Source organism: Acinonyx jubatus, chromosome A1 (assembly GCF_027475565.1).
Source record: "Acinonyx jubatus isolate Ajub_Pintada_27869175 chromosome A1, VMU_Ajub_asm_v1.0, whole genome shotgun sequence".
In the NCBI taxonomy this organism is placed as follows: domain Eukaryota; kingdom Metazoa; phylum Chordata; class Mammalia; order Carnivora; family Felidae; genus Acinonyx; species Acinonyx jubatus.
Window position 1 is genome coordinate 71,135,862 of NC_069380.1, and position 27,122 is coordinate 71,162,983.

General features: G+C 36.8%; 1 protein-coding gene across 7 annotated transcripts in view; it reads right to left on the reverse strand.

The window, feature by feature from the left end:
• NALCN (sodium leak channel, non-selective) overlaps positions 1-27,122 on the reverse strand; it is a 316,716-nt gene that overhangs the window by 270,139 nt on the left and 19,455 nt on the right. For 4 of the 7 annotated variants that reach the window (XM_053217633.1, XM_027065180.2, XM_053217628.1 and 1 more), the window contains 4 exons: positions 26,907-27,089; positions 10,971-11,054; positions 9,681-9,820; positions 9,469-9,597 (listed from right to left, as the gene is read on the reverse strand). In XM_053217633.1, coding sequence (XP_053073608.1) covers positions 9,469-9,597; positions 9,681-9,820; positions 10,971-11,054; positions 26,907-27,089 — 536 coding nt within the window. Of the gene's footprint in view, positions 1-9,468; positions 9,598-9,680; positions 9,821-10,970; positions 11,055-26,906; positions 27,090-27,122 lie in introns of those variants that run through there. The other 3 variants (XM_053217644.1, XM_053217652.1, XM_053217654.1) reach the window with 3 other exon arrangements.

The window sequence follows — 27,122 nt, forward strand, 5'->3', positions numbered from 1 at the left end:
ATTGTTTTTCCCCTATTCTTAGTGAGGCCACTTTACTGCATTTGTCTATTCACTCATTCAAAATGATTATATTTGAATGGCCCATTCTGTGCCACACAACATGCTAGGAACAGAGATGACCAAGAAGGTATTTCCAAATCAGAGGCTTTACTTACTACCTAGCAAAGTCATGACCACAGTAGAGCATGGCGAATGCTTTGAGAGCCAGCTATATGTTGCTAGCATTACAGGCTCACAAAGCAGAAACATCACATCTGACTGCAGGTGGTAGATGGTGAGCATTGGGAAGACCTTCCAATGGGGTTGTTGCTTGGAGTGACTACTTAAGAATCAACAAACACTAAGTCTAAGGCAGATCTAGGGCATCCTGGAAAGAGGAAATGCCAGAGCCTGTGTGTGCACAGGAGAGAGAGAACAAGAAAGGTCAGGGAGAGAAAGAGAACAACGTTTTTACCCTTTCATTGCTGGTGTGGCTATTCTCGGCTTTTTCTCAGGGATTATAAACAAACACTTGTTACCATAGCAATCAATTTTTAAACTACATTCTCAGAGATTTTGCATATTGGGGAAAAAAAGACAAAAATCTGTGCTTCCCCCAAACTGACACAGTGTGTCTGATACACTTTGAGCTTACTTACACCCTGTCCCTCATTTGTGAGAATGGCCAAAAGGTCAAAGACACTAATTGACAGAAGAAGTCATTACTTATTTGCAAGATTTTCATGAACTATACCTACAATGGGAATTTATAGATAGCTATTTTGTTTATATTTTTCTTACATTTTTTCCCCTGAAGAACTGCACATAAGCAGAAAAACACTGAGTTCTTGTAGCCAAATTGGTCCATTTGCTGTAAAAAAAAAAACATTCACAGAGGCTTGGCTACAACGAACGTGTTTCTGAGGTTTGCATTCCACGATGAAATTGTCAGTGATGCAAAAAAGGAAGTACATGGCACAACAAATCCATATGCAACAGACAACACTATATACTTGAAAAGCATTTTGTTATTTATTGCATCCATAGGTTTCTCTTCTATTTATATTGTATGTTCTAGAGAGAAGTCAAAAATAAATAGGAGAATACATTTCTGGTTAAACCCATGGAGTGAACACACACACACACACACACACACACACACACACAGTCTTTGCACCTGGAAGGACAGTGAATGTGCCCTTTGATACATTAGGGCATTGCTTGCCTCACTCTTAATGGCAGGCAGACAACAAGGGTTTTTTTCTTGCTCAAAACTTAGACCTGCATTTACAGGTTGTCCCTTTCCTTTGCTGACAATGGACTTGCTCTGGCTGCTACCCGCATTTTGGGTTCATTCCAGAGAATCATCTGGCTTCGTTTTCATTCCTATTTGGCCTCCTCTTCCAGGGTTAATTAAAAACTCTTATGAATTGGCCTGGCTACTTCCAATGCTGGATGTTTTGGAACATTTACCCCACCCTGGAATTTGCAGAGAAGAGACTATTTATTGATTTTGAAAACTTTTAATTGCCCTACCTGGACTTTTAGAGGGACTACAAAATAAGACAAATAGTCTGAGGTAGGAAATAATATTGACATCACCCACATTTTATAAACAAGCAAAACTGGCACATTTTGTAAGTAATTAGGGAATAAATTTCCCCTTACTGTTTGGCTGAGAGTATTTTAATGATTTTCCCATTCCTTAATCCATTCCTGAATGGGTAGATAGACAAAGCCACAAAGTGCTAAATTCATCATGCATCAAAATGGCAAAATTAAATATTTTTTTCAAATAGTGAATGTAATTTAAATGACAAAACATTGTTTTCTTTTGAAACAAGTATTTTAAATCATCATTGTACCTTGTTATATCTGAATGGTTCTTTTAATTATATATTTTCCCCAACTGTACTCCCTTAATTCTATCACTCACTACTTTGCTGATATGGATAAGTGACAACACAGGTGACAGGGACCAGGAAATGGGCATCTGAACAAGGATTAGACAATGAGAGGTATTTGAATGTATTCAAAGAGTATCAGTAAAGTATCAGGACACAGAATTTGCATTGATCAGCTCCAAACTGGAAATGTGAAAACTGATTTGAGGTCATAAGACAAAGTACACTACCCTTGACACCTTTTTTTTTTTTTTTTGAGAGGGAGAGAGAGAGAGAGAGAGAGAGATTGAGAGAGAGAGAGAATATGCAGGAGGGGCAAGGAGAGGGAGAGAGAGAATCCCAAACAAGCTCCACACTATCAACACAAGAGTCCAATGTGGGGCTCAAACTCACGACAAACCGTGAGTTCATGACCTGAGCTGAAACCAAGAGTGGGATGCTTAACTGACTGAGGCATCCATGTGCCCCTACCCTTGACATTTTGAATCTGGACCAAGGGCTCCTCAAGCAGTAACTCTTCTTCCTTTGCTTAAGAAGCTACAAGATCCCAGGGTGAGGAGTCAGCTGGCAAGGCGGAAAATGGCCACCAGAATTTGGGACAAAGATTATAGGTCTTCAATCGGTGAGTCTATCAATTAATTAATGTGTGGCAAGGAGCTACTTCCTCTCCTCTCACATGAGGATCCTAATGCCCAACATATGAGATCACCTTATGAATTAGCAATTAGGAATACAAAGTGCCTCATACCTATTAGAAGCTCCAAATATATTTATGTTTACCGGCTGTGGTTTGGCTGAATTGTACAGCTGGGGAACAGCCATTCTCCCCACTCTGACAGGGTGCTATTGTTTGCGGTTAAATGATGTGAGAGTTCCACAGTGCTAAGAATCTGTAACTACCAACCACAAAGTATACCTGCCCCACTCAGCTGCTAGATCTAAGACAGGTGAGTCACTAAATAAACAAAATTTATTTTATTTCTAGAGTTCCCAGAACACATGGGCAACCTGCTTCTTTGGAAGAATGACAAGAAGCTCTCATCACCTCTGGTGCTTCTTAAATATTTTTTTTAACTTAAAAAATAAAGAAAAAAATTATTTATTTTTTAGAGAGACAGAGACCGTGTGAACAGGGGAGGGGTAGAGAGAGAGGGAGACAGAGACAATCCCAAGCAGACTCCCAACTGTCAGTGCAGAGTCCGATGCGGGGCTCAAACTGACGAAACTGCAAGATCATGGCTTGAGGCAAAGTGAAGGTCTTGTGCTTAACTGACTGAGCCACCCAGGCGCTGCTGACATTTCTAAGGACACAGTCTGAAGGGTCCAGGAAACTCAAGTTCCCCACAGGTGGAAGCATAGTAGCTAAAAGCTTAGCATTTCTTTGAAGATTCCAGATTTATCTTTGAAGAAGCCATGCAAAATTTGCCTTCTACTCTTAACACATCTTTGGGAGTTTTAATTGTAGAACCAAGGGTTTAAGTCACTGATTTCTAACCCAACCAATTCTGAGAGTCTTACCCCTGCCAATAGATAGGAATCCATGGATATGGCTCAGAGTTTGTATTTTTACAAAGTTGGCCAGGTGATTTTCTCTATCAAAGAGATCCCACCCTAGAGATGAATTCCCAACAGGTCCTCCTGGTGCTGCTATGGTCACTACACGTGAGGGTGCTTTCTATCGGGAGGAATGCAAGCTGGTCCGATTGAACCTGAGATACCAAAATGATGCTCGGTAATGATTTCTACACAGACAACTACAGTGAACGCGATTTGTGAGGGGCTGAACTGTCAAGGCCCCTCATTTCCCATTCACACAGTAGGTTCAGGAGTGCATCATGACAGAATTTTGAGTCCTAATATAGGCGATCTCAACCAGGTACCCATCTGCCCATTCAGAGTTTGTCTCCTAAGCCTGTGCTCCTTGCAACCGAAGGGAAACTAAACATTTTATTCAAACATGGACACACGCACATGTTGAAGATCATCTCACTTACGGACCATGATACAACATGAATCTTTAAAAGCCTAGAAATCAGTGTTGGGGAGAACTGGGTTTCAACTCTGCTTCTGCCAGTTACACACTGTTTCATCTTGGATATCTTATTTAACCTCACTAAGGTTCAATCTCCTTGGCTGTAATACAGAGTATAAAAATAGAACATGACGCACGTAGAAAGCTGTTACGGGTATTGAATGAGAAGATAACAGCTATCAATTGTTCAATAAATATTTACCACTAATAGCAAGAGTTTTATAACCTATGTTATGACATTCTCTTCTTTCTGGGAAGTAAGATCAAAAGAAGTGCTATATTGTAATTGATCAAAAAAAAATCACTTGATTACTTTTAGACCCTTTTTCAAAGTGTAAGATTTTCTTTTTTTATATTGAAGACTCACGAATGTTTTTGCTGTTCTGGTGAAAATCACTTTGGTATTAATTTTCATATGGGAATTCAAGTTATTCTGAAATATTTACTCACATTTAATTTTTTAAAATTAGTAACAGATAAAAGGTGGATTTAACTGGTGGTTCGAATGGGCCACATCTTTGAGATGGATATGCACAATTTTAGAAGGGATCGATGGACTCATACAAATATATTGTGTGTCACTATTTTATGGGCTTGGATGAACCAGAACCCCCGGAACACACCATCTCCATGGTGGTAGAAAGAAACCAGAGGTCATGTAGACTTTACTTTTCTCTATGCCATATAAAGAGTGTATCATACAGATGTGCATCTGCATGTGTCTACAGGTTTACAAATATGGGATCATAACAAGGTAGAAGTTGCTCAAATGGGAGAACAAGCAGGGGCTTGGAAGCCAGACTTGAGTTCAAATCCTGACGCTCTCACTTACCAGACCAACATATTATTTATGTTGGGACTGTGCCTTCATCTGCAAAATGGGGGAAATAATTCCTTTCAGGTTGTTCTAAAAATTAGTTATAGAAGCACAATACATGAGGTAGAACAGGTGCTCCATAAATGTGGCTGTTAATTTAGTTAGAAATTTACATGCACCCATCAGAGTATTTTCATTTCTTCTTTAAATATTTTAAAGAAAAATCTCTCCAATATGCATTTATCCAAACTTGTTCTTATATCGCCCACCCAGCAGACGTCTCTGCGTGAGTCCTGCAAGTTAAACTGAACAGTGTGTCTTCATCCTTCAAAAGAAGTTTAAATATAAATCAAGAAGACTTCAAAGACCTTTGCATGAATTTGAGGCATTACGATTTTACATATTCTACAAAATTCCCTCTTGATAAAGTCCATAGAAATTAAAAATTAACATTTTAAGTTCCACCACGTTTCTATCTTTAATTCTTCTGACTTTTCCATTAAAAAAACTCATTATTTTGTGAACAGAATTTATAAGATAATAATTCATTTATTTTCCCAAGTACCCTAAAGGGTAAACTTAAATATTATTTGGGGCCAGTAATAAAAAACCCAAATCCAACTTTACCTTATCTCTAGGCTAAGTGTCAGTGATATTTTATAAAATACCACCAAGTCCTACAGGCTACCTTGGGGTGGGGTGGCCATCCTGAGATTTCCCTGAGATGGAAAAGAAAGCTATTAGTAATTACTCTGCCACAGCAAGGATACTCTAGGAATGTCCTGGGCATCTGTGATGTGCGGTTCCCTACCTCTGGGTCTCAAAACTAATGGCTCAGCCATTATAAGTATTTACTTGAATTCCTGGTGGAATCAACTTTTATATACTTAATATTCACATTTGCTTTCTTTAGGGTTTTTCTAATTATCTCACTCTTGGGAAGAAGATTTCATTATTTGATATTCAGCTAGAAATAAATTTCTCTCCTTTCTCAGGAATGGTAATAAGGTGGCAGATAAGTCTTCATCTTTTCTATTTCACCTACCAGCTCATTTTTACGTGATCATCCTGTAGCTTCAGGGAGATTTCTGCCAACACATTTGGCATTTTGTAACACCTGTTTCTGCCACAGGCCATCGCTTTTCTCAAATTTCTGTAGGATGTGAACTGCTTTGCTGAGTCAAATCCCATTACCTGTGCCATAAGTGCCTTAGGTCGCCCTTCATTATCAGAGGAGAATAAAGCTTTACGAGTAATGCTACTGAGGACAAAGCTAAGATTCCCTTCTCTCTGCTTTAAAAGAAATCAGCTTCATCTAAAAGCAAAACTGGGTGTATTGAGTTGCTTCCTTATTTATCCTGTTTGCCTCACAGGCTACACATAATCAATTCCAGAGGTCAGCCTGGAAACGCAGGATATACAGGTTTCTGAACAGACACAGCTCTGCCTGAAGACTCTCCCATTATTAGGCTGTTGTGCATGCAAAACAATTAGGCAGAAATCGGAAGGATTGTTAAAGGACAATAAATAAGAGAAATGAGGTCATGCCAATGACTGGCAACACTGATCGCTGGAAACACAACCATCAGGATGTAGCTTAATATCTGACTCAGAGATGTTGATGAGAAATTCCTAGTTCAGAAGAAAAGGAAACAAAAAGGTTGGAATTTTCTTAATTGGGATTTTTTATGTGTTTTATTTTGACTTTGGACAGTTTTTTGAGTCTCTAAAAATAAATTAATGTCTGGCTGGAACTAATGGTAAAATGGCATCAATAATTTTTCTGCTTATGAGTGAGACTAAAACTCAGTTAAAACTGAACTGAAAATTAAAACAAAAAATGGCATAAATGATCGGTCCTTCAAATGAATCATCAAACTTACGAAAGAAAGCTGTTATTGTAGCAACATTACTATCCTGCGGGCAGTTACATATTTTCTTCTCAGAGAGTAAACTGTCACATAAAAAGAAGACAAGATATATGTGTATGGACATAACGCTAATGGGCAGATTTTATAAATACTTGGAAGAGAGAAAATGCAGACATTCTTCCATAACTGCTGTGTCTAGAGTAACCAAAAACTCTGCCAAAATGTATGAAATTCTTCATAGAGAATTCCATTTTTAGGATTAAGTAATGAGCTGGAGCTAATATTCAGAATACAAGAGGTCCTTTAATGGCTTTTTTTGTTTGCTGTTTTGTTTTTTGTTTTGTTTTGTTTTGTTTCTTTGCCATTCATGTCCTAGTACTGCATATAGTAAGGAGATGGTGAAGAGCACTTTCTGAAGTGATGCAAGGGCCCTGAGGTCAGAGGTGCTCCTATCCCTCTTCACCATTTGTATTGTACTTTATGTGTCAAAATTAGGTTTGCCAGCAGGATGTCTGATCTTCCAAGTAGTTTTACAATTCTAACATGCTTTAGAAGTCTCGCATTCTGACTTGATTTTTAATAAAATGGAAACTTTAAAGCAGCTTCCTGTGCTCACTGCTATTAGAACACAGAGGCTTTCTTATCCGGAAGCTTTCTCTGTTCAACTCTATTCTATTGTTTTCCACCCACACAATATCTTTTTCCCACCTCCATATTCATTCATGGAACAATCTAGACATATTTTACAGCCTACATACACTTAAAAAAAAACTACTTACAGGTTTTCTTCCACACATTTGTCTCTTCCCTCACCCACACAGACAGCCCCCTTACTCACCTCTTCCTTCAACTTCCTCACCATATTTGTGCTAGTTCACTGCCTCTCTCCACTTTCAACAGTGCTTTTCTACTTTTTAACTATTTCTCCTTTGTCCTATTTAGAAACTTGCTTTTATTCCTCTGTTTTAAATTTCCTCCTCTATATCAACTTGTCACAATGTTATTATTATCTGTGTAAATATAATGTATTGTGCACCATGCCTTCAATAGACAGTTACTAAGTACTTACTCTGCACTAGACTACTAAGTACGAGACATAAGATGAATGTTCTCCACCCCTCTCCCTTTGTGTCCTCAAGGACTTCACAAGGTAATGAGAAAAACTGGGGGGGGGGGGAATAGCTATGAGTGCCAGAGGGTAGTTCTGGCAAACTGGGCTGTATTAAATTCAACTCTTTCCATTACAAACAAGTAGACCTGTTGGATAAATGGTAACATTTAAAGATGCCTATCTGGGCTTACAAGAAAGAAAAATACATTCCAAAAGGTCAAAAGGTAAGAGGGAACTAAAAACTAGAGAGAGGGAAATACATGCATTGAAAAATGGTATGAATGGGGGGTTAAGTGTCCAGGAGCCAAGAGCTTGGATTTTAATGCCCACAAGATGCAGATAATAGGGTTCTGAGCTTGTGTAAGGCTGGAAGCTGGAAACAGACCCCATGTATGCAGCCATGTTAGAATTTAAACAAATTCTAGAGTGTAATATGGGTGAAGGGGTAGTTAAACAGGGGTAGTCAATCAAGCACAACAGAGTCCATAGGTACAAACCCAGTATAAACAGGGAATTAGTAAATGAGAAAAGTCATGTTAAATTCAGTGGGTAACAGCACAAAATAAAGAGTGCTGAATCAACTGTCTAACTGTATGAAGAAATTTAGATTTCTGCTTTACACTAAAACATTTCTATACCATTTTAGTAAAATATACCTGACATAGAATAAATTGCACATATTAAAATATACAGACTGGGGGGCTCGGTTGGTTGGGCATCCAACTCTTAATTTCGACTCAGGTCATGATATCATGGTTGTAAGATCGAGCCCCACATGGGCTCCATGATGGGCACGGAGCCTGCTTAAGATTCTCTCTCTCCCTCTCTCCGCCCTTGCCTCAGTCTTTCTCTCTCTCAATAAATATTTTTAAAACATGTACAGCTTTGATAAATTTTAAGTGCACAGAACCACGATCAAGATAATGAACATGTCAATCAACCTCAAAGGTTTCCTAATGCCCCTTGGTAACCCCTACTTTTATTCCCATCCTTACTCCCAGGCTGTCACCGATTTCCTTTTTGTCATTACAGACAAGCTTGCATTTTTTAGAATTTTGAATTCATGGAATCACAGAATATGTAATTTTTTTCATCTGGCTTCATTCGCTCAGCATAATTATTTTGAGATTCATCCAAGATGTTGTATATATCAATTCCTCATACTTTTTTTTATTGCTAAATAGTATTCATCATATGGATATAACCACAATTTGTTTACTCATCAACCTGTTGGTATAAATTTGGGTTCTTAGAAGTTTGGGCTATTATAAATACAGTCACTAGGTAGAAGTCTTTTTTTATGGATATATGTTTTCATTGCCCCTGGTAAGATACCTAGAATGGAATAAATGGAATATATGGTAGGTGTCTGTTTAACTTTCTAAGAAACTGCCCAACTGTTTTTCCAAGTAGTTACACCACTTCTCATTTCCATCTTATTTAAATAAGAGATGAAAATACTCAGATGGTATTATGGCAGCACGCTCCTCTTTCTGTCACTCCGAGGAAAACCTCCAAATGCACACTTGGAATCTGCTTAGTCTTCCTGCCCACAGGCTTACATTTTTCAGTCTGGCTTGTCTTGAATACTTATGTTAAAAAATCAGACAAAAAATTTTTGAGGAAGCAGAGAATATAGAACAGAGCCCATAAATACTGTTTTGTTCAATTTAGACACAGATTTTTCTCATAAGAATTGCAGAAACTTTCTTGTTAATAACCTAGATTAAAATGCAGTTAGTAGATACACTTACCCTGGTTTCGTGTCATTTACTACACAGTGATAGGTAAATGTTCCAAACATCTGAACTCCTAAAATTCCATAAAGAAGTAGAAAGAAAAGTAGGAAAATCGAAACGCTCCATATTTGTTCTCCTGATCGCCTGGGGGGGGGGGGGGAAAGTAGGTAAAACTTACAAAAATGTCATAGACTTTCCTCCTTAACATCTATAAAAACAGTGCTTACTTTAAAATGTTTGTAATTCTGGTCCTTGGTAGTTCAAATCGGAAATAAATCCGGAATGCCCGAATCATAATTAGCGGCCGTGGGATCCGCAACATGCCCCAAGGTGACATCTGGTCAACTATATCAGCAATTTCAAATACCTGTAAATTAAGAGGTCAATAAACAAGCTCAGGGCTTCCCTTAGCATTGTCTGAAGTCACAGCAAACACAGATGGTATCAGGAGGTTCACCCAGCACTCTGGGCTTGGCCCTGCATTTTCTTCCGCTGAAACGGATTTTCTTTGGAGTCCACCTGGACGCTACAGCTACCTCTAGAGAAAATGAATACATAAACTAATGTAAATGCCACTGCTCTTAGTAATTTCCCATGTAATTCATCAACGCACAGTTTTTATTACAAAAACAAATGCCAACTTAGGATACCGAGCAAGTACGCTAAGTCGTCTTCACTAATAATAATAATAAACGTTCTTTGGTGGAACTTTTAAAATATCTAGAACATGAGGTAGTGGAGAAAGGGTTAAAATTACTATAAAAAATAAAAAGGAATTGTACCATTTACTAAACAGAGGCAAAATGATAATTAGAGAACGTCTGTCAATCACAGAATAGCTATTAAATGGAAAAGAACACATTAATATGCAGGATGAAATCAGACTGTTGGAGAGGCGAGCTTTACAAAAATAAGGAGAGATCTTCAATAAGCGTTATGATGACTTTGCGGGATGGACGTGAATTTGTGTTATTCTAAATTTTTTGATGAAGAATATGGTAACTTGCGTTGAATTAAATGCAAAATCAAGCCTGAATGAATGCATGGAAATGAATTCTATTATCTGGCAAAGTCCCACCTTTAGGCCTTTTTAATGTATGTTCCCCATTTCTCATAGTAAGGCATTTTCTATTTGGAATATAGTATTTTATGTTCATCCCAATGTATCTACACTTTTCAGCTGTTTTTAGTGAGGATTCAGTCACATAGAAGACGGATTTTGAATTTTTAAATTCAATGTCCTTTATTTCAATAAATATATTTTTACACCTTTTTAGTAAGAAGTAATTTGCTGTCATATTGATGTTCATTACTGATTAAAGTCATTCACAGATGTGACAGACAATGATTAAAATGTTATGGTTTTTTTTCTCATAAACATTTAAAATAACATAATGTTGTAGTAAGTTACACTATGACATTTGACATATATTTGTTACTATTTTTGTTGAGAATTTCAATGCAAAACAATGCACATTTTGGAAAATACCCCCTTGTAATTTAAAAGTTTTAATTACCTGCAATACCAATGAAACCCAAAGGCAGAAGACCATAAATCCATCAAAAACACACCAGCGATCTTTCACATAGGAACTATCCCCCTAAAAATAAATTGCATGTGGAGTTATCACACAAAATTAATAACTTCAAAAAAAATCTGTGGAAAGAAAGGCCAAATGTTAATTTGGTATAAGCTATCCATAATTTTTGTTTCATAGCTGAACACACTTTCCAAGGGAATACCTTTAGCATTTTAAATGAAGCATTTTTATATAAAGAAAATAATTTATAAAACACAAGTTACTGCAGAGTGAGACATGGAAAATTTCAAGTTCACACAAATGGAAATCATCATCATTTTTTCTCTTAGCCACACAGATTCTACCATTTAAGAAACCAGAGGCCATCCTACTCAGTAGGCAGCTTAAGCCCCCAACCAGCTCTCTTCCTACAAGAACCAAGAGCCACAGGGATCAGCATGAAGGCCTTTCAGACTGTGGACCAACCACCATCAGTAGGAAATTAACCACGAATTCACCATGAGCTACATTAAAAGTGAAGAATACACTTGCCTTCAGTAGTAAATATATCAAATACATATTGATTTCAACTATAATTGGAATCATATGTGATAAAAAAGACACACTACTTTCATCTTTCAATAATCAATCTACTCTGACACTAGAATGAATATTTTTTAAAAAATGGGAATTAAAAAAAATTTCCCTTTCAAATAACAAACCAGAGAACTCCATTAGTTGAGAATTGGAACCTTAAATAGAAAGGCCTTTTCTTTCTTAGAACTGTCCCATTAAGTCACTAGTTTCATCACAATATATGAGACTCAATTCTGAATTCAGTGACATCTATTATTACCAATTCTGACTGAACCTGCTTAGAAAATAAAAATAGGAACAGAATGCCAAGATTTTTTTTTAAATGATGAAATGTGTTATAGGATATTTGTACAATATTTCCAGAACCATCCACCCTTAGTAATAAATAAGTTATCAAAAAAGATTCCTTGAGGAGTTTCCAGGAATAATTTTTATTATTCACCAAACTAACAGTATGATAAGCCACTTAGTAAAAGTTATCTGACTCAGAGATGAAGTATAAATTCAGCTTAGTAACACGGAGGAATCATCTACTTTACACAGAGGATGTATAACACTGGGGTGCCTGAGTGACTCAATTGATTAAGCATCTGACTTTGACTCAGGTCATGATCTTGCAGTTCATGAGTTCGAGCCCTGTGTCAGGTTCTGTGCTGACAGCTCAGAGCCTGGAGCCTGCTTCAGATTCTCTTTGAAATGTCTCTCTCTCTTTCTACCCCATCCTTGCTTGCACTCTGTCTCTGTCTCTGTCTCTCTCTCTCCCTCTCTCTCACAAAAATAAATAAACATTAAAAATTTTTTTAAAAAAGAGGAGGTATAATGCCTACTAAAACACAAACACACATACACACAAAACAATCTTGCATAGAAAAGTGTATATGTACACACCCAGCTAATGTGTAAGATAGAATAACTTACAATAAACTTATAAACATAGTGGGGAAGACAGGAAAATTAATTCTATGGAGAGTTTAAAGAAAACAATGCTAGTTCCCAAACGCCTAAATAATTTTATCAGTGGTGAGAGAATCCACCAAATTTGGTAACTCATGTACATGAGAAGATTCACAAAAGAGGTATGAAAGTAAACCCTGAGTCTTGGGGTCTGGGTCATGAGGAGGACAATGACCTGTTAAGTGTTATGATCATTATATGATGATTTAAACCTGAAGAAGAGAAAAATAGCACCTCAGAGAGCCACTGGTTCTGAGTATGTGCGTGCACACACGCTCACACACACATACACATCACATACAGAAGAAATAATTTAAGGATATGATAGTTGCCCTCAAAACCTTACAAAACATCTTTCATTATAGGAGTCATGTTTGCCTGGTATATTGCATAGTTAGCTGAAAATATGAATTAATTATAATCTAAATGTAGACAATATAGCCAATATAAAATTGAATTTTCTCTGAGCCTAATTTCAGTTGATATCCAAAAGGATGACAAAATACAAATTACTTAAAGTTGCACTTTGAAGATTCCCTTGAGTTTCTTAATATACTAAGCAAATTTATTGTTCATTCATTCACTCAATGTATAGAATATCTTCATGATCTAGACAGTGTTTAAGGCTGTAATGAAAGGAGTGGGAAAAAAAAACAAAACTCCTACCCTTATGTGATTTACATTCTCAGTTTTAAAAAATGTTGAATATACAGGGGTCCCGGGGTGGCTCAGTCGGTTAAGTGTCTGACTTCAGCTCAGGTCATGATCTCATAGTTCGTGAGTCTGAGCCCCACGTCAGGCTGTGTGCTGACAGCTCAGTCTGGAGCCTGCTTCAGATTCTGTGTCCCTCTCTCTCTGCCTCTCCCCTGTTCATGCTCTCTCTCAAAAAGAAATATTAAAAAATTTTTAGAAAAAAAGGTTAAATATACAATATATGTTGACATATCCTAGGAAGAAAAATAAAAGTGTACATTTTCAAATTGACTTTTATTAAACAAATGTACTTTTTACTGGAATGTTGGCAGAAAGAGACAAAAATATCACTTGATCTTTATTTTAAGAATGAGGCATAGTTGTGATTGTTTAAAAAAAACACAAAAAATTCCAAAAATGAAAACTGAAATTTTATGGGATGCAACAGAGAACTATTTTAAGCTAGTTCTTAACTTTTAACTTAAGCTAGTTTTAACTTTCTGAGGAACCTCCATACTATTTTCCACAGTGGCTGCACCAGTTTGCATTCCTACTAAGAGTGTTAGAGGGCTCCACTTTCTCCACATCCTTGCCACCCTCCGATCCAGCAATTATACTACTAGGTATTTACCCAAAGAAGACAAAAATACCAATTTGCAGGGATACATGCACCCTGATGTTTATAGCAGTATCTACAATAGCCAAATTATGGAAAGAGCCCAAATGTCCACTGACTGATGAATGGATACAGAAGATGTGGTATATTGGTATGGTGGTGAAATAGTCCACTAGGCATAAGTTTTATGTATTATTTTTTGGCTTAGGTTACCAAGAGGCATTTAATATATATAAAAACCTTTAATAGGCAGTACAGTGAGCTGGGATACAAAGACGAGCAACACTCAGACCTCACCCCCCACCTCGTAAGTTTTGCTCTTTTCGTGTTCATTATTCATGCTGTCCTATCTTCCTGAAAAATCCTCCCAAGTCTGTGCCAACTTTTTCCTTCAGATTCTGATCTGACCACAGCCCACCCTGATCAATGCTTTAGCTCACACATAATGCAGCAAGCAGCGTTTCAGCCTATACGTGTAAAAAACGTTCATATTGTCTAACTCCCAGAATCATCCTTTGTAATTCCCACCTGGTTGTTTAATGAATTACAATTTACTCCCTCCTGTTAATCAGTTCCTGTTTATCAGTTTTGAAGTTTGAGTTTTCCACTTAAATATTTTCTAAACATATTCCCTGGTGTTGCATTAAAAAATAGTTTCTCCTCATTGCAAATGAGTCTTTTCTGAAGATTAGTAACACCTTGTGACTGGACAATTTCGGGCACCTTGCACAGAGTGTGACAACCAGAAGATATCAAATGAATTAGATAAGCGTATATATGATGTCTTACAGAGTTTCTGCAGATTACAATGCATACAGTAAGAAGTCCATTCATATGCCTCATGAATGCATCCATTTAAGCATCCATTCACTGAAATTAGTATTGTTCCTTAACAGGAATGATTCTTTGACTTCTGGCAAAGAGAGAAAGATGTATTATTATCTTTCCAGTTAATATCTAAAAGTTACGACTTTTTTCCTATATGATCATGAAAGACCACAGATGAAATTATAAGATAGCTTTTGGGTATTTCCTGGATGCATACAGTTTGACTGAAGAGAGGCTACAGGCCATGCAAATAGGAATTGGGTCAATGTGCATATACTTTGTGCACTATAATGTAGTTGCAAATATGACTGAACAGAAATTGATATCATGTTAATCACTATTGATAATTACTAAAGCTTCATAAGCTTAAAACAACTTTTTAAAAATATTTATTTTTGAGAGAAAAAGAGGTAATGTGAGCTGGGAAGGGGTAGAGAAAGAGGGGCGGGGACACAGCATCCAAAGCAGGCTCTTTGCTGAGATAAGACAGCCCAACTTGGGGCTTGAACTCACAAAACGTGAGATCCTGACCTGAGCTCAAGGTAGATGCTTAACTGACTGAGCCACCCAGGTGCCCTTAAAACAACTTTTAATACATAGACTTTGAACCTGATGCTTTGAAATGTAATCTCATAATACATTTTGTGTCTGACACATTTACCAAATTGTCTCTTTTTTCATTTGTATTGTCAAAGACTTTTAATCATAATTGGTTATGTCCATGTCCTTTTAAAATCCTCCTGTATTTTTAAAAATTTTTTTTTTACATTTTATTTATTTTTGAGAGAGAGAGAGAGAGAGAGAGAGACAGAGCACAAGGGGGGAGGGGCAGAGATAGAGGGAGACACAGAACCCGAGGCAGGCTCCAGGCTCTGAGCTATCAGCACAGAGCCCGATGAGGGGCCCAAACCCATGAACCGCAAGATCATGACCTGAACCGAAGTCAGTTGCTTAACCGACTGAGCCACCCAGGTGCCCCCCAAAAAATCCTCCTGTATTAACACCCAAGTTATAATATTCGCAAGTTATAAGCTGTCCCTTTTCCCTACCTCCAGAATATGTAACCAGAGCTTAACATACAGGTACTCAAGAAATGTTAACACCTCAAATATGGCAGAAAGGTTTTAATTTGCCTGTTCCATCCACAAAAATGGAGAGCAGACAATGCTGAGGCAGAAATCTGCATGCTGGTGGCTGAGGAGTTATTCAAGAGTTGTCTGTCAATTTTTACAAAGGTAAATACTCAGAGGCTGCCAATCAATTATACAGTATAAGAGAGGAACCTAAATTGCCATGCAAGTATTTAATAAGCAGAGAAACCAAACACATTTATCTGAAGACATTTCTAAGGATACAGTTTGCCTTTGCAAAAATGATAGGCACTGGTCTAGCTTCCTGAGCACATGATTGTTCCCAGTTCCCAGGGCCCATCTGTCACCGTGTCTTAGCCTTATTATTTATCACTTCAACAGTGCTCAGAGCATGCATGTTACTTTTACCTATGTTTATTGCCACATGAAAAATAGACAAATGAGGATTGTCTGAAGAATTCACAATCTGCAATACATGGAATGTTCTGCAACACAAACATCTATCACCCAAATGGTTTATTTCTGCCTCCAGGGATTTGGTGAGCTAGACTGCTTCTCAGAATAGGGATTAGTGGTGAGGCAATTAGAAACAAATTATTGGGAGTGGCAATGAATTGGCAGACCTTCAAGCATGAGGAACATTATAAAAGCCGTGAAATCCTTAAAATAATACATACCTCAAACAAAAATTTTTGAAGACATTTCTTGCCAGAAGGATTTCCTGCCTCAGTTTCTCCTGCAGTGCACGGAGCATGTCACCTCTGGAGTGAACCACTCAAATCCAAAGCAGATCAGGTCACTCTCAGAGTTGAGTCCCCCGTGTACCTTTACTGACCCTTTACTTCCATCCCCCAACACCCCTGCAACAGACCACATTTACTCAGGACACTGGCTTCACGTTCCTCTTTCTTCAAGACTTCTCCAATATCCCCAAGAAAACTTTTTCACTATTTCTTGTGCCCTCTCTCCCCATATCTTTTACAAAATACCATTACAGCATTTTTGCAAAACTACAAAGGTGTGTCTCTCAATCTGAATTCTCACTATTTATATTTGCAAAAATATTTGTCCCCAGATCACTATGTTACTAGAAAGTCTCTATAATGAATCGGCATGTGTGCCAGTGGAAACATTGAAGCTGCCCATAAATCCTTCAAGAAGGTCTGGGTACAATGTAGGTACAGCTCTGTTGCTCTTTTGGGCTAAATCTTGTCCTGGCATTGATCCTCTACTTCCAAATAAGGGTCAAGTGCATCACAATCTTCCTCTGCCCATCTTCCCTCAGAGGGTTAGCTTTTCACGGGACCTGGGACTAAAGTCTACAAACTCAGGTCATTTGATCTGGCTTCATCAATTTTAAGACATCTTATCCCCCCACTCCACCCCAATATAGTTTAACATTTCTAAATTTAGGATGTATCTTGTAATCAATTGCATCAATTGATTGCATTCATTACAATCTTACATCTTACAATCAAAGTGTAATTAGAAGCACTTTTTCTTTCCTAGGGACTATAACGTGTGCCTCGCCTTACAACGGATGACCTCACAGATTCAATCAAATGTGATAGATAGTCCTTTTGCATATTATTTCTTTGCTTATTTACATAAGAGCACATGACCCCACTCTTGTTTGGTGCATACAAAACATCCACTCCTGAATTCCTTAAGTACAAATAACTGAGCGATAGGTGTTTTAGATGTTGTTCATTATACAGAAATGTGCGGGGGAATTATACAGTGTTAGAGAACAATTTAGTGATATTTGGAGAAGTTGGTTGGGGTTTCTGTAATACATTATTAATTTTCCATTTAAACTGATGGAACACAGGCACCTGTTTTCTGCAAATATGCTGAAATATATTTGCAGGAATAGGTTAGATGCAGAAACTCAGAGGTGCTCATAAGTAGTTTACAAGTCAGATCCACAAAGTGGAGTTCTGCTCTTTGTCTCTTCTCCTAGGGCAGTGGTGATATCATTACAAGTGGTCCAATCAACGTCTGCCAACTGATTAAATGGAAACTTGGAAACAGTACTTGGGATTAACAATATAACTCTCTCTTATATTTATATTATACTTCTATCTTAAGCACCTTAAAATTTTAGGATCTTGAATATATATTTATGCATAGTTTAACATATGAGGCAAAACACTAGGTCAATAAAACTAGTGACCAATACTAGAAAGCCACAGTGTCAGTACTTTTGTTTCAAAAACTAAAGTTTCTGGATTTGGCTTGCTGCAGGTGATTCTATAAACTAGGTGATTAGTGGATCACATTCTCTTAAGCATTAGGTGGGAATTTTAGGTGTACCATAACATTGCCAAAGCAGGCTAGGTATAATTTTAGAGCATTGTATATGATGATGAGCACGGCACACTGGTTTGCTTCTATAAATATTTTATATGGACGAATATAGTTCTACCCATGGAAAACACTCTTCCAAAAATAAAAGACCAGAATTCCCCAAATCCCTGACATATGTGTACACCGACTCACTCATACTCTTCCAACAGAAGACACATGACATATTGGTGTTAATCACTTAATAACTAAATCTGACTGCTCCTCAGAAATATCGTGGTGAAATCAGTGCATATGGTACAATTTCCAAACAAAATATTTGTACAGCTCTGTTACAAAAAATGTAAAATCGTATTAACAAAAGTATAACCTGATGCTTAAAATAGAATATGAGATGCACATATACATTCATAATGATCCTGTATACGTGCGGAAAAAACACAAGCGTTAAGCCCTATAAGTGAACAAACACAGCACATGTTTGCAAATTTTCTGGGTAAAGTCACTAAAAAATTGAGAGGTAACTGTAGTGCTATTGGCCAATGAATTAAGGTAGAGAGAGCATGGAAATATTTTATGAAAACACAAGTGTTTTAGCAGACAGGTGTTTAATAAAAGTTTAAAAATATAGCAGGGTTAATTAATGAGAGCACAGTAATTCAAACTTGAGGTCCTCTGGAAAATGATCATACAGCCCCTATATGGGCTGATGTATTTTATTATGGACTAATTTAAATACTTACATCTTTCTCCCTCAACTGTAAAACCAAAACAAATTTATAAATACAAAAATACAAGGCCAATAAAATTTAAATTGACAACATAAATTTACCATAACCTGATATTTTGCTAAAATTAAGTGTTTTTTTTAAAGTTCATTTATTTATTTTGAGAGAGAGAGGCAGATCATGAGCAGGGAGGGGCAGAGAGAGAGGGAGACAGAGGATCCGAAGTGGGCTCTGTGTTGACAGCAGAGAGCTCCATGCAGGGCTTGAACCCACGAACATGGGATGCTAACCTGAGCTAAAATCAAGAGTCAGATGCTCAATCAACTGAGCCACCCAGGACCCCACTAAAACTAAGTCTTATGAAAAGTCTGAGATTTGTTCCCAACTTTAGCATATAATCCAAAAATTTCGAGTTGTATATACTTAAGGTGTACAACTTAGTTGTTGACATATGTTTATAACTCAATAGGAAAACAAATAACCTGATTTTAAAAGGGCAAAGGACAAGAATAGACGTTTCTCTAAAAAAGAAATACACACGGCCAGCAGGTATATGAAAAGGCACTCAACTTCACTAATAATCAGGAGAATTAAAATCAAAACATAATAAAATATTATTGCATATGTGTTAGGATTTACCAAAAAGACAAGAGATAACGAGTGTTGGGGAGGGCGTGGAGAAAAAAGAACCCTGTGTACTGTTGCAGGGAATGTCAATTGGTACAGCCATTATAAAAAAAAAAAATATGGAGATTCCTAAAAAAAATTAAAAACAGAAATACTTTATAATCCAGCAATCCCACTTCTGAGTATATGTCCAAAGGAAAGTAAGTTAAGTTTCAAATACAAGAATGTAATCTCAAGTCCAATATACTCTTTGGTCTGTATCTGTCATAACATGCATGTTTGCAGAAATCCGTGTTACAAAAATGATAATAAAGTCATGGCTTTCTGCAGTGGGGGGTACAAGGGTGAAAATTCAGTGAGATGATAAATTTAAAGCTTGGTTCAGGAACATCAAACTTCCTATTTAACTACATTTAACCAAAATGTCAGCTAGCATTTAAATACTGAACACCAGTTTTAATGAGATATGAAGCTGTAACGATTACTTCAAGATAATGTTAGCAATGCAGCATTACTAAAATCTGCATTATATTTGTGTTTAATCCAAATATTCCTAAATGAAAAATAGAAATCTGTGTTTGATGTTAATTTTCAATTTTTAATTCTTACAGACTGAAAATTAAAAAAACATTTTTAGTTTTAGTCAATAGCTCATCATCCAAATATTGATGGAGGTCAGAAAACACTGGACATGACTCAATAACAGCATTTTGAAAACAAACTGGTCATAAAGCAAATATTTTATTTAACAACTGCTTTGACTTTTAATATTTGAACTATTAAAACCTCTGTTCATTCAGCGCTCTGTTCACTTGGCATGAATATATTAAGTCTACCTCTGTTCTTCTTGTCATTAGACTGTGACAGTGAAATGTCTGTCATTTTCATGATGTGAAATCCAAGGCTTAATTTATTAAATAACTTAAGAAACAAAACTTTTACTCTAGGAAATGTCATGCTTTTGTTCGTTCAAATTGGAATCTCAAAGAAATCAACACATGGTGATTTTAATCCCAAAGTACTCCATTCAGAATATTCAGAGATTGTCATTGCCTGAATAGCCAACATACACAAGTGCCAGCGTCATCCGAGGCCCTCTGGGGAATCACAGAATTAAAAACAGGGCTAGGCTGTGCTGGGCATGAAGTTACAGTGGCATAAAAAATTCCTCCACCCTCACAAGACCACTTTTCCTCCAAGTTGACCTCTTGGTTTAGCTACCAATTTTGAGTACCTTGACATATCTAAACCTAATGTTTAAAATAACTGGCCTAGCAAGTTTGTGGAAAACCTAGACAATCTTCAAATCATTCTGAAATCCACTGGTTGAGGTATGGCAGGTGCCCACTGCTCCCATGAACCAGCACTTTTCCCGGTGGGCTGTGGGTCACATATTAGAGCCATGTTGCCTTTCCTGGGGGCCATGCTTACTATACTCACAATAGACTCTTGGTGATTCTCTGAGTTTACTGGTTTCTTGGTAAATGCAGTGGTGGTAGATTGCGGTGGCTTTGAGGATTCCTTTCAAGTTCAATTCTTGAACTTGAAACTGAATTTCTCTTTTACATGTGTACCCCAATTTTCTGTGAGTTTCCACAGAACTCAGAAGTTTCCACAAACTCTGTGAAGTTTCCACAAACTTCAGAAAACTCTTTTCAAAGCTTCTTACAATATCTAACAATAGCAAGCAGCTGCCTGGTCAAGTGGCTAGCTGAAACTAATTCTGCAGTGAGTTGAACAGTGTGCCCCCCAAAGCCATACCCACTCAGAACCTCAGAATGTGACCTTATCTGGAAAGAAGGTCTTTCAAAAATGTAATTAGTTAAGATGAGGTCATACGGAATTAGAGTGAGCCCTAAATCCAACGACTAGTGTCCTTAAAAGAAGAGGCGAGGACACACAGAGACACGTGGAGGGAAGAAATCCACACGAAGACAGGAGCAGAGATTGGAGTAATGCAGCTAGCTACAAGCTGAGGAATCTCAAAAACTGCCCGGAGCCACCCAAAGTGAAGAAGAGCAAGGTGGGGTTTTTCCCTAGAACCTTCAGAAGGATCGTGGCCCTGCTGACATTCTGATTTTGGACTTGTGGCCTCACAGAACTGTGAGACAATAGATTTCTGTTGTTTTCAGCCATCAAATTTGTGTCATTAGTTATAGAAGAAGTAGGAAACTACTACAAACTCCAAAGTACTTGTGAGCTCTTTGGAGTTTAATTCTTTGAAGGCCACTATGACTATGTAATCAAAGGCGGGAAGTCAGGCAATAACAAACGCTTTGAGAGCAGTGTTCAGGGAATTAATCAATGTATCTTTAGACAAGCTTCCAGCTTCACTCTTGTCCTTTTTGTCTCCACTATCAGGTGCATCAGACTGCATTTCCCCCGTGACTTCTCCTCCAAACCCTAATATAACCTGGCCAATCAGATATTCACTCTCACAATTGTGAACCTTGACTTCTGAGGACAAAGACAGAGAGAACCTGGGGCAATGTTCACAAAGTCAGCAGTGGTGGCATGTGGACCAGATTGCTGCGATGTGTGACCTGAGCTGAGCTCATTGCTGCCCTGAGTGCAGAGCTCCCTGGAGTGTACTGTGTAAGCTTGATCTTCCAGGGCCGAATTTGCTCAATATGCTCAACAGACCTCCCACCACTTCCTTTAAAAAAAAAAAAAAAGACAGCCAGAATTTGCTTCTTTGGTCATAGAGTAAGCAGCTGTGTCCAACACAAAGTATATGGTAAATAAACTGCTTTAAAGGTCAAGCAGTTGACTTCAATTGGGGTAAGATCATAATGGTAGTTCTTTGAATCTCCCAAATTTCCTAAGAAACGAAAGCAAGTGAGATAGCATAGAAAAAAATATTCATGGACATAATCTTGAATAAAGCTATGTGACAATGCATTCCAAAATAAAGACCAAAACTATTGACAGTATCAACACCTACTTAAGATCGCAGCTTGGGGAGGCTATAGAAGGAAAGCATGCAGGGAAGTTATGGCTGATCCAAGAATTTCATACTGAAACTACTAACAAATACTAGTGAAATACTCAGGGGGAGCCTCACTAAGTGAATCTGGGAATACATAGCAAAATTCCTAGAAATGTAAATAGAGCAGTCTACAAATTGGAGGTGAATATAACATAAAAGAACAAAACAAAAATCAGTAATAAAAACAAAGTGCCCACCAAAGGGTTGCAGAAAGATCAGAGGTAACAGAATATCCTAATCTCCCAAATGTACCTAATAAAAACTCCTCACAGGGAGACCAGAGACCCAAGCTAAATAAAATCTCCTGGAGTAGAATCCAAAGTGGGTAGGGCAGGGACATGAGGGACAAAAGATAGGAAGGATTAGACAAGAGGACCAGCAGTTCAGAGGAGGTAGAGATATGACCTGGGATGGTCACCACACAGAGAAGCTATATATTTTATACTTCATGGTAACAATGGCATAGGGAATCCTCAACCTGAAATCATATGGAAGCTACTCTACCCATTTCACAAGAGCAACAACAACAAAGATAACAGAACAAAAGGATTATGACCAAGTCCTTATGAATATATTATAATCATAGATTAGATTATATAATACTACATACATGATCATAGTCCTTATAAATATGTAAAATGATGTATGTTTTACATATAAATATGTAAAATAATGTATAAAATATAAGAAACACAAAAAATAAACATATAAAACAGGTAAAAACTCCAGTAGTATATAACAAAATGATCAAAAGAAATTAAGAAAAATAAATGCTGCAAGAGCACCACAAAACTGGAAACAGGGAAGTACAGAAATGGTGTCTAAATAATAGGACACTATGAAAAAAAAGACAGGAAAGTGTTCAGGAAATAATTAGAATTAGAAAGAAATGGAAAAAAAATTTTAGAAAGGGAAGTAAACTTGAAGGAGCACAAGATGGGGAGTACAGTAAAGGAAACAGAATTTAAAAAAAAGATAAAAATGAAACAAATGAAACAAAACACATGGAAAGAAAATGATGGAAATAAATGACCAAAACGTGATACTAGTAATTATAATACAAAAGAAATCCTGAAGAACAACAAGACAGGATGGAATAAAATAAATATCATGTGATATACCTATATCCATAATAGTCAACAAAAGATGTATTCTCATCGAGCTACTGGCTTTACTAAAAAAGGAAAGACTCTCAGTATTCAAAAGAAAAGATCACACAGAAGGAAAAAGCAGTCTCATAGTCACATTTATACCAGAGGCAATCAAGTACCATATGTAAAAATCTCAAGAAATGACAATGTAAAACATCTTCAAAAATCTAGGAATAGACCAAAAAAATAAACCAAAAAGCAAAAAATAAATTAATTAATTAATAAATAAAGGCAAAAGTAAAAATTGAGTTAGAATGATTAAGCTAATTCTAAGTAAACCAATTGGCTAATCTAAAACAAAATGAAACAAAACAAAACAAACAGTACTAGCCAATATAACCTAAAGAAACTCTAACAAAAGATTCAAAATTCAGAGAAAGTACTAGTCAAAGAGAGAAAATTAAAATTATTTAAACAATCTTATGTTAACAAATTAAACTAAATAGTGGATAATTTCCTAAAAGAGTAACTTCACCAAACAGACCCCAATAGACCACACAAGTCTAGACAGAACAATTTCCATAGAAGAAACAGAAATAGAAAGGAGCTCCACCAAAAAAAAAAAAAAAAAAAAAAAAAAAAGCACTAGGACCAGATGGTTTCATAGGAGATTTGTACCAAACTCGTGAAGTTAAAACAATTTCAAGATAGAGCATAGGAGTGCATGTGCACCCCTCCCCCCACACACGGAAAATCTAATATCAAATCCTGACAAAGATCAGACAAAATTAAAAGAAGGAAAATAATAGCAAGTATAATAAATTGCACATTAAACCGGAATTAAACTGTTCCGTGACCCCACTCAGGTTTTTCCAGAAATGTAAGGATGGCTCAATACTAGGAAATCTACCCTATTACAAGAGCTAAAGAGAAAAATAATCATTCAACAAAATTTAAAAGCTATTCATGATACAACAGTCAAAAACTGTAATTGATGTTTATTCACCTAATCTGATAAGATATACATACTTCAAACTCGAATCCTTCTAATTATTTAATGAGGAAACATTAGAGATGTTCTAAAGAAGCCAGGGGTTAAGCAACTACGTTCACCACCTCTAATACTTTTTAAAATTGGGCTGACTCAATTAAGTAAGCGAAAGCAATTAGAAGCATATGCATTGGAAATAAAAAGACAAAACTGTCTTTATTTTTATAGGATTGATGATATGGAAATGCCAAAAGAAATAATGGAAAAGCAGAATTCAGTAAATTTAGTAAAGTAGCAGGAAATAATATTAACATATAAAATAACAGCCTTCATTTAAAAGAACAATAGCAAGTTGCAACAGCTAATAGAAGATAAGACCCCATACTGATAGGAAAAAGATGAAATAACACACCAAAGCATAAATAGAACAAAAAATGTGCAAAATGTATATAAGGAGAAGTATAAAACACTCCTGTAAGACATAAGGGCAGACTTGGTAGAATGGAAAAACAGCACGTGATTTGGGATAGGAAGAAATGTGTGTGGCTTGAAAAACCATGAGCAAAGATAATGATAACTGGGGACAAGTAAATGCAATTTACATCACAAAGGGCTAATATTCCTAACACAATGAGTACCCAAAATTTGAATGAAAAATAATCACAACTTGAAAACGGCCTTTGCATACAATCAGACTCAACCTCATTCTCAAAACGGAAATGCAAATTAAAACTACACTGCGTTTCCATATCTCACCCATCAGATTGGCAAATATCTGTAAGTTTTACAAAATACTTTGTGATGACCACTCGGGGAAAGAGGCGCCCATGTACATCGTTGTCTACAAAGTCAAAATGGTTATGGGAATATGGAATATAGAGAAACTAATAATGGAACCACTAGGAAGCAATTCACCATTTATCTAGAATGTAGAACTTTCTACAGAAGACTCATTTTCCCAATGGATCCATGATATGAAAAAAAAATTTTTTTTGCAAGGTTTGTGGAGTTGAGAACTAATGGGCTTAAAGAGACTTAAATGAGATTTAAAAATATAACAAATATCCTTTGTGGAGCCTGTGTGAGACCTGATTCAAAGAAGCTATCTTATTATAAAAGGAAATATTTTAGACAATTGGGAAAAATATGAATGTGAATTGGTACTGGCCTACATTAATAAATTATTGTTAATTCTGCTAGATGCAATAATAGCACAATGGTAATGGTTTAAACATTTTATCAGCAATGCATATGGAGTTACATCTGAAATGACCTGATTTCTCAGATTTGCTTTAAAATGAATAGAGTCTGGCAAATATTGATAATTGTTGATATTGAGTTATAGGGATTCACTACAACTCTAATCTTCACTTTTGTGTAAACTTAAAATTTTCCATAAGAAAAAGATTTTCAAAAAGTTAAAAATGAAAAGAGTAATGCATTGACTGTGATCCCTCTCTTTTAAGGATAACGCACAATGAATTATGTACAAAGAGAAGCAGTGACCCGTAACTTCATGTTATGCATCATCTCATTAGATTCTTAAAATCCTTGTGCAAAATAAGGCCCCTTTCTACCAAAATTATGTAACTGGAGATGCTGGTACAGCCAGTAAAGGAAAGAGCTAAGGTTTGAGTCAAATCTGTCACTCACAGACCCTTACTTGTCCATTCTGCAATTTCATCACACCACTGTCTCCCTACATAGCACAATTTCAAATACTTTAGAGACGTCATCTACATAGTTTTATCCTCTGTGTGAAGGTCAGTGGTACAGAAGGGATATCTTCAGACAGAACTTTCCTTCCTTTGCTTTTTCTTTCTTTTCCTTTTTATTTATTTTTTGTCTCCCAATGGTGCCAATTGCATGCCACAACTTCCTTTTATTATACTCTTGCTTTCCATCTCATGTCCTTTCTTTTCACCGCTTTATATCTTCAGGACACCTCGGACTAAAGACATTCTGAATACCATCACACTGTGACTTCATCATGTAACATTTATTCTGCATCCTGTAAATCCACAGGAACCACACGTGGGCTGGTCACTGCATCAGGCCACGGGTTCAACTGCATGTGGCAGAATCAACCCTACTCTGGCCATGAAGCCAGTAGTCAGACCATCTAGCTCCTTCCTGGATAACCCAAGGCTTTGCATCTTACACAATTTATTTCACTTTTTAAATATTCTTAGGCATCATATTTTCACCAACCCCTGGAGTTATGTCCAATTTTTAAAAACTTCAGTATGGATAAAGAGATGTTTTTATTTTACTGAGACGAAAAGGAAAATATTATTAAACTACTTCAGATTCTCCATGCATTTTGGTTAGAAAACACTCACCTTGACAATATCCTGGATATGCATTTTTGCTATCATCTCCGCGGAGATTCTCAGTGCATTTTGGTTAGAAAACACTCACCTTGACAATACCCCGGATGTGCATTTTTGCTATCATCTCCGCGGTGTAGAGAAACATCAACAAAGTATCCAGAGTGAAAGTCACATACTGAAGAGGGGGGTAGTGTTCGAATGTCATGGGCGTGTTCATACAGACAGAGATAACGCTGATGATGGCACAGATGCGTAGCAAGGAGTGAACCCACTGCAAAAATGGTCCAAAGTTACCACGTGACAC